Source organism: Dioscorea cayenensis, chromosome 2 (genome assembly GCF_009730915.1).
Source record: "Dioscorea cayenensis subsp. rotundata cultivar TDr96_F1 chromosome 2, TDr96_F1_v2_PseudoChromosome.rev07_lg8_w22 25.fasta, whole genome shotgun sequence".
Lineage (NCBI taxonomy): Eukaryota > Viridiplantae > Streptophyta > Magnoliopsida > Dioscoreales > Dioscoreaceae > Dioscorea > Dioscorea cayenensis.
The window spans coordinates 18,358,129-18,367,292 of record NC_052472.1 but is presented as its reverse complement, the minus strand read 5'-3'; the positions used below and the strand labels follow the sequence as shown (position 1 = coordinate 18,367,292).

Genomic DNA, 9,164 nt, shown 5'->3' with positions numbered 1-9,164 from the left:
TTTACATAACTTCCAATAGAAAATAAAACAGAGAAATGGCAGGAGAGAGGCAAAGAGAAGAGGAAGAGAGAGAAAGGGTAACAATGGGCATGAACAGTTATCCAAGGCTATACTGGTTCATTCTAGGTGGGTAGGTGTTTGTTTGTTTTTGACAAACTTTTTAGGTAGAAATCAAGTTGAATGGCCACGATTGACTAAGCATTGTTCATTATACAACAACTATGTATCCCACTCATTGTTTATAACACTTTGTAGCACTGCTTCAAACATTATTGATGAGCACAGTTCACTCGATTGTTCTTAATATTGTTGATAACACTGAACGATATGCAGCTATTGTATTAAAATCCAACATATAAAAGATAGGCATCTCAAGAATGTTTATGTATAAACGTTTGTAAAGGACTGACCTCTTAATTATATATCTATTAGAGAAAAAAAATTATTTTATTTTTGTTAAAACTCATATTTCTTCGTCAAATATACAACAAAGAATTATAAATAAACTCACATGTGCCATGATTTACATCAAATACAACTATATGTGTTTCCCTTAAGTGTTTCTACAAGTAAAATTTTCTTGAGAAAGAGTTATTATATTAGTTATATTCAAATTTATTTATTTGATATATTTTGAGTAAATGCTTTGCCTACTCCAATTAATTTAGGTTGAAGCGAAAAGCGGATTTAATTTGAGTCAATATTGTTTTATCTTCTAAACTAAATAGAACATGTAAATTTTCACTTTTAAAAATATACTGTTTTATTTATTTTTATTTTTTTGAAAAAGTGGATAAACCACAATGCATTAATAAAAAACAGAAATACAGCAGTCACCAACCACTAGATGTGGTTGAGAGCAACAAAAGAAGAACTATAAAACGGGCAGCAACCCCAAGGTGCACAGGCCCACCAACCACTGTTTTATTTATTTTTGTTATTCAACTATACAAATTTATTTGTTTAGTCTTTTTTTTAACATAGTAAATATAATAAAATAACATATTTATATGAGTTTATATTGAAAAAAATGAAATGAACAAATTTTTATAGCTTAGATATAAAACGCTGATGTTTTTTCAATTCATAAATAAAAATAAACAATAGCTTAAACTTGGAAGCACCATTGATAAATGATAATTGCAATCTTTTACTTTTATCTGCACTTACATTCCACCTCCAATGCTAACGGAATATTTTTGAATTTTTTTTACTAACTCTTACTAAAATTTTATTTAAACAAAAAACTCACTAAAATTTCTAAACAAGTGAATTGAGTCAAGTCCATCAATTATCCAACCCTATCTTTATTTAAGTTGATTGAGTCAAGTCAACTAATCCAACCCCACACCGTGTGGGTCATGTAATGGAAATTGATAGAGAACTTGATTTTAATTTGAATTTTTTATTTTGTTAATAAGGTAGACAAACTGCTCATCTTAGCCAATATTGTTATAGATAGTTGATTAATCAAACCCTTGCTTGGTAAAGCTAAGAGTTTCTAATGTGATGGTGGTAATTTTTACTTTTTGGACAAAAGATTTTGACACTCTCAAGAGGTTTGAACATATAATTAAAATGTCTAAAGCAATTAGTTGACTTAAGTTAACCAATCAATTATCTCAAAGTCAAGTCCATGGAAATTACTTACAAATCTAGTTGAATGTTTGACATTTTGGAAAAGAAAAAGTATTTTGGCATATACTTTCGAGTCTTTATATCATGTGTTTGACACGTTAAACATATCACCAAATTTCTACAAAATGAAATTAATGGTCAATTCTACATTCGTTATTTATATCATGATGATCATAAATATAGTCAAGTCCATTGACTTAGACATCTTCAACAGTAAAAATAAATGAATTTTTTTACTAGTGTTTTAATTTTTAAAAATTAAATATGAAATAAATAAAATAATAATGGTATCTACTTATGAAAAAAATCTGTTATGTTACTATAACAAGTGCAAATATAGAAAGTTCAAATTTACCAAAAGATTCATAGCCTCGCGGTAAGGCTTCATTGTGAAAAATAGATGTAAAACATTGAAGAGGTCTCAAGTTCAAACCTTGCTAGAAGCAACGTTGTTTTATCCATATCATGTGGTCTACTTAGGCAAAATACAGTAAAAATAAATGTGATAGGTTGTGATATTTAAAAAAAGTCATAAAAAATTTTAAAAAAAGCCAGGGTTGTAAAATTAAAAAGAAAAGAAAAAAAAAAGCTTTTATTTTTCAAATGCACAAATGAAACCGGTATACTTTCTATTAGTTTCATCCATCTGTGTCCAATTTGTTAAATAATAGGACAAATGCTTATTTTGATAAATATTTTTAAAAATACAATATAAAAAACAACTGAATTTTGACCATAATTTGCTCAAGTACACCAAACTTGGCACATTAGCGCTAATTAGGCAGTTGCTTTGCTTATTTTGAAAAGTAGAATATCCTAATTGGTCCATCTATTATACTCAATGTTCCCCTTTATTTTTATTTTATTATTATTTTTTTTTTAAAATGGATAAACTACTTCAATTAATAACAACAAAGAAGACAATACAACCACTAGATGTGGTTACAAAAGAGCGGGGAAAAAAGACAAAAAGAGGACAAGCGACATCCTCAAAGCCACCCTCAAGGTGTCCCTAGCTAGCCCATGCTCGGATCCAATTCCACCCCAAAAGCCGATGTCGCCATAAACTCCTCGGCTCGAGGTCCCAGAAACTCCAGACTACAGAGGATGCTGGTCATGGAGTGTCACGCCCCGAACCCAGTTTTATGGACCCGGGACGCTGACAAACGGCCGTACACCTCACAAAGCCAAAACCAAGTAGGCATCAAGGCCTCAAATTTCGATCCAAAAACAGAACAAAAATCAAAACTCGAGTGGACTACAAAAAAACAATATAAACTTATTCAAATAAAAACCTAGGCCCACAACAATCGGGACTTATTACAAGCTAAATAAAACGGCGATGGCCCAACGATCCTTACTAAGCTATCTGCCACTAACCTCTACTCCCGATCCGATATCAACTAAAATTTATGAGCTGATGACTCAAATGAAGCACCCACTAAAAATATTGGGATCATTTACACAAAATCATAATTTATCAAAATGAGAAAATCGGAAACCAGAATTATTTCAAGTAAACAAAGATTTCAAAACTAAGCATATAGGTCCCCCAAACAACTATTGCAAAACAAAATCACAAAATTCATATGTTTACCCTCGGTGACCCGAGACAAAATTTAACAAAAGCCATATTTTTACCCTCGGTAACACGAGCCAAAATTATCAAAGGCCGATATTCTTCACCCGACGGCAGCGGTGGGAAACTATAGTTTCTATAACAAAATACGATGTCGACATCGGTCGATGTTTAACCCCGAAATGCGAGGGTTATTACATAGTTAATTGGGGACTAGTTTCTATGTCAAAATACTGAGCATATTCACAAAAACAATAAACTAACAAAATTCACATTGGGCATAATACGAATAATTTGCCAAACAAAATTTTTATCAGTCGTATGATCCCATTTTATCATAGCAAAATAAACCAGTTACTTGAATCCAAACATGAACAGATAATTTAAAAATAATAATAATAATAATTATTAATCAGAAATTAACTAAGACATATCTGAAAATTCATAATTGGAATAATACATATTTAGATAAACTATATAAAACTTTAGAAATTAAATAATCCGAATTTAAAATAAATATTTAAACCTTTCAGATAATTCTAATCCAAAATAAAATATCATTAACTTAAAATTTCAAATAATTTAAGTAATTCCAAAAAAATAATAATAAATAACTAATTCAAAAATATATATGTCAAAATAATCATTAATTTTCTTTTAAAATTCCAAAAGTTCACAAAACTTGAATTTTCAAGTATATACATATAATAGGATTTATATGTGGCATACTTACCTGATTAACGCCAAAAAAATACTCCCAAAACCTTACACCTTTTGGCATGTCCTATATTTGGGAAGACATCCTATTAGCTTTAAATAACAAAATCGAGGCTAACAAGCAATAGTATATATATATATATATATATATATATATAAAGATTTTTAGAAGGATACAAATGCAAAAATTTCAAACTATTATTCTACACTCCCAAATATTGATTATTGTGAGGGTACAATAGCAATTACCCACTCTAAAAGCCATATCAATAATTCCAATATGATCAATGAGTACTAAAACCCTCATAACTTCACTCACACTTTTCCAAATCACAAATTTCAAAATTCTGGGAATAATAGACACCTAACACTATGACATAACCGAAATTCACATAATTTAGAGTACTACTCAATTTATAACATTCAATTGAATCTCTAACTATTTCTGCAAAATTATAATTCAGACATATACTATTAAAATATGCATATCTCTTAACCTACAACTCCAAACTTAATGAAATTTTACTGACAATCAGACAACTCAAAAATGAACGATTTTCTTATTTTTCATCTTATATAATTCAATCTCCCTGATCATCAAAATTGGCCATGATTCTTCAAGTTCTGTACAGAAATATCATCCGAGACAATTATACTAATGAGGCTATATCTCACAAACTACAGATGCATAAAATCTGAAATTTTGCAATTATTTAGATAACATAAAAATCTACAAATTTCATATTTTACTCTCCTCCAAATTCTTCCTCTAAGACCTCTAAAATCGGAGAGGGATTTCTGCTATTGTCAAAAACGAAAATCTGAAACCTCTCAAATTAAATCAACTAACAATTCCTTTCTCATGGCGAAAGATTATACCTCAATCAACTATACTTCACATTACATCAAATATATCATGCAAAATCTCATCCTTGAGATGTGATTGAATCCATACAAGCATCACGGTTAAAGGTCCTAAGAATATGCTTGTATGCATACATCAAAAGAGAAACAAAACTCCTTCAAACTACAAATTGGGAACAAAACCCTAGAAACTCAAGGTCTAAATCTAAAGTTTAAAGGTGAATCACAAATAGGAACAAAATTTTTAGGGTTTCGAGAAAGAAATAAATCTAGAGTCAACCGGCATCAATAATAATCATTAATTATGCAACAAGCTCAAAGATCCTATCTTGAAAGAAGCAACAACACTCGATAAGAAGATCCACTCGTCCTTGCCATGCACTACCATGAAGTAAAGGAAAAAGAGGGCTAGGAGTTTTTATATATAAGAGGTCGTGGCGGTGGAGCCGCAATCGGATCGTGATATTTGGTAACCATAAGGATAAGAGCAAGGGTTTTAAAAATCTTATAAATCAATGGCTCGATTGAAAAAGCTTGCATTGACGGCTAGGATCTAATTTAAGGGGTGGGGCTCACATGGAGTCTTCCAGAGTCACATGGGATCTATCTGAGGCTTCCAAAATATCTTCCCGTGTGACCTTCTTCTTGGTTGTCTTAGGTGGCTCGGCAATAAATCCCGCATCCTCATTGAATCGTGAGGAAGGAAATCTTGGTCTTACATTTCTTCTGGTACCATGTGGTTGCTCACAGACAATTTACTTCGATCCCTCATGTAAATCCAGAAAAAAACCTAAGGGTTCGCTCAAATTCGAAAATCGAAACATTAAATTCCAAAATGATTTCCGATAAGGCAATACCCACATAATGAATTTTAGAACCCACAAAATCTTTAGAAGCATGTGTCACACTATCAATTTCTAATGATGAATTAAACTAGCACAACTTGTGGAGAATATCTAGCACTAGTAAAATCATGTTATAAAGCTTGAAAATAAATCTCATTGTCACTAAAAATGGTTTCGTTATAGTGTGAATGATGACTTATATTATTAAATATTATAGTTTTATCATATTAATTATCACTGGATGTCACAAACTCAGCTCATACTACATTATGCAAATACATTTCAACAATATAAAGAGTAAAAGTTCAAGCCTGACCTTAAATCCTAGTTGAGAAAATTGATTTGAGTCTTCGAGAGTACAGAACCATCTTCACGTATAGCCAATCATATACTTTGTCAAAAGATCATAAATAAGCAATTCTTATGGTTTTCTTGATAATAAAGGTACCAATGATCACCCAAAAGCCAGTTATGAATCCAGTTGCAAGACCTATGTAAAGCCATAACATCTCTACCCAATCACCTTTTCCTTCTTCCTCATTTTCACCTTTGGAGTACTGTGTCACATTAGTACAATTCTGAAGAGGTGATCCACAAAGATCATGATTCCAATTATAGGCTGATGGATCAAATGTCTGAAGTTGGCCACCGAAGGAATTTTTTTCCCGACAAATTGTTGTGCGATAGGTTCAAATAGCTCAAGAAATTCAAAGTAGACATGCCTGAAGGAATGGTACCAAATAAATTGTTCTCTAACAAATCAAGTGATTCCAGCTGTTTCATGTCACCAATGCTCTCTGGTATTTTTCCATTGAAAAGATTGTAAGAAAGATTCAAGAAATGTAGCCCATGTAGCTTTGTGAGTTCTTTAGGCAACTCATAAGAAAGCTTGTTGTTTGATAAGTCCATGCTTGTGACTAATGATAGAAGCTTAGAATACTCCATTTGGAGGCCCTTTGCAATTATTAAGAGAGAGTCAAAGTACGGAAATGTGGTATATGTATGAATACCTGTACAACTTTCATGAAAAGTACAACTGCGCATTGTCGTTGGTGGAATAGAGAGTAAAGACAACAATTCACTGTGATTTGTGACTACCATGGCTTTGAAATCTCCAAAGGTATAAGTAATACAACCTGATAGGCCATTATGTGCAAGGTCCAGGATCTGAAGATAGGAGAGTTTTGATAATTGCTTTGGAATGGTGCCTTTGAATAAATTTGATATCAAGCGAAGCACAATTAAAGATGAAAGTTTTTCTCCGATCCACGTTGGTATGCTACCAGAGATTTTGTTTTCACCAACATCGAGAATTTCTAACTTGTTGGCCTTTCTCAATGACAAGGACAGTCCTCCGGAGAAACCATTGTTTCTTAAATGTAAGGAACGGAGATTGGTGAGAGACACAAGGCCATCGAGAATTCTACCCGAGAAATTATTGTGAGATAATTTAATAATTTCCAATGCTTGATGTTGAATTCCAGCGACTAGGAGTCCTCGAGACATATCATTATTAGATATGTCAAACAATTGCAAGAAAGTAAGGTTGCGAGAAGAATGACGGAATGCTTTGCCATTGATATGATTATTAGAGAAAGAGAAAATTTGAATCCTAGTAGCAACTGCAAAGTAAGAAGGAATAGACCCAGAGAATGGGTTGTTATTGAGATTGATAACAAGCAAATAATTGGCATTAAGCTTAGGTAATGGGCCTTCAAATCTATTTGAACTCAAATCAACTAGATGGAGATTGAAATTTTCCAAAGATGTTGTTAGCCTCCCCTCCAAATTGTTATTTGACAAATCGAGCAAATTGAAACGAGTAAGATTCCAAAACCATGGTGGGATGCTACCTGAAATTCTAGAATTTGATAAGCAAAGCTCACTCAACATTGTCTGACTTCCAAGCCAAGCAGGAAAAATAGGGCCTACTCTGCAGGAACACATTTGGATAGTAAAGGCATTGAAAGGAGGGCCCCAATTATCACTTACATTCAATTGGAAAGAGTTGTAGGAAAAGTCCAAATACCCCAAGTTCACTAGATTAGCAAAATGAGATTCAGTTAAGACACTGACGAAAGAATTTGAAGAGAGATTCAATAGAGATAATTGAGATAATTGGCCTATGCTCTCTGGAATTGTGCCATTCAGCTTGTTGTTTGCTAAACTTAGTGTGTTTAGACCATCAGTGCTTCCTGATTCAGAATCATTCTTCTTCTCCCTGCATTTAGAAAATCCATCAACAAGATCATCAATGCCTCCACTGATAGAATTGCTTGTAAAATCTAATGTCTGTAACTTTCATAAGTTCCCCATGCCTTTTGGCAATGTTCCATTGATGCCATTGGCCTCGCATTGTCAACAACGACAATTGGCTAAGATTTCCAAAACTCTCTGGTAACATTCCACTTATTGCATTTTCGGACAAATCCAAATACTACAAAAGTGTGAGATTGCCAAAGGATTCGTGAATTGGTCCACTTGGTCATATTCCATGACAAATCCAAGTATTGCAGGGCTTCTTAGATCCCCAATGCTTGCAGGCATCAATCCCTCGAACTTGGTTATTGGACAAATGAAACTCCTCCAACTTCGCAGCCTCCCAATGCTCTATGGAAACTTTCCAATCTTATTATTAGATAAATCAAAGTACACTAAATTTGTAAGATTGTTCGGGAGAGTCCCGAATGCTACCATTCGGATCATTTTGTGACAAATCAAGTCTCTCAAGCTACCAAGATTTCCCAAGGACTTGGGAATCTCTCCATCAAAAGAGTTACCCCGACAAGCTCAAGACTCTCAACCGCTCAAGTTAGCAATGGTAACGGGTAGCTTGCCATGGAGTAAGCAGTCAATGAAAAGATCAAGATGAAGAAGGTTAGTGAGATTGAACAACCATTGAGGCGAGAGTGATGTTCGAGGCCATGATTATTAGAAAGATCAAGGAAACTAAGAGACGTAAAGTTGAGATGATGAAGCAAAGTAGTATGATCATGAAAACCACCAGCACCAGCTTGGAGTTGAGCATCAGTGAGTTTCAAGACTACTAGAGAAGGGAGCATATTAATGTCATGGAGCCAACCATGCACATTAGAAAGATCCACGCTACTCAAGTCAAGGTGATGCAAAGATGTCATCCCAGAGAGAAAGTGGAGATCATTAGCTTATAGAGTGTTGTAAGATGAGCAAAGATCAAGGTAGAGCAAGCGTGATAGGTTTCCAAGGGTGTGAGGAATGATTCCATTGAATCCGGCATTAGACAGGTTAAGATGATGGATCTAATGGGTATAAACCCTAATTGAAACCCTGGATCTTCTTGCTTGGAGATTGCTTAGGAACAAAGAAAGTGGCGGAAGCGTACCTGCACTTGAATCCATTGATTATGACGAAAGTGATTGGGTCTTGTGGTTCTTCTCACTGATCACACGCAGAGAAGGGAGATGGGAACCTAATTCAGAAAACTTAATTCTGAATCTCAGATCGTTGCATGCTCAGTCAGGGACCACACCCTATTTATAAGA

General features: G+C 33.6%; 1 protein-coding gene across 1 annotated transcript in view; it reads right to left on the bottom strand.

The window, feature by feature from the left end:
* Positions 1–8,780, bottom strand: part of LOC120273714 (receptor-like protein EIX2) — an 11,559-nt gene extending 2,779 nt beyond the window's left edge. Inside the window, exons 1-3 of the mRNA XM_039280422.1 lie at positions 8,602–8,780; positions 6,366–7,864; positions 6,092–6,262 (exon numbers count right to left, since the gene is read on the bottom strand). Of these exons, the coding sequence (XP_039136356.1) occupies positions 6,092–6,262; positions 6,366–7,864; positions 8,602–8,780 (1,849 nt within the window). The remainder of the gene's footprint in view (positions 1–6,091; positions 6,263–6,365; positions 7,865–8,601) is intronic.
* Positions 8,781–9,164: the final 384 nt, after the last annotated feature.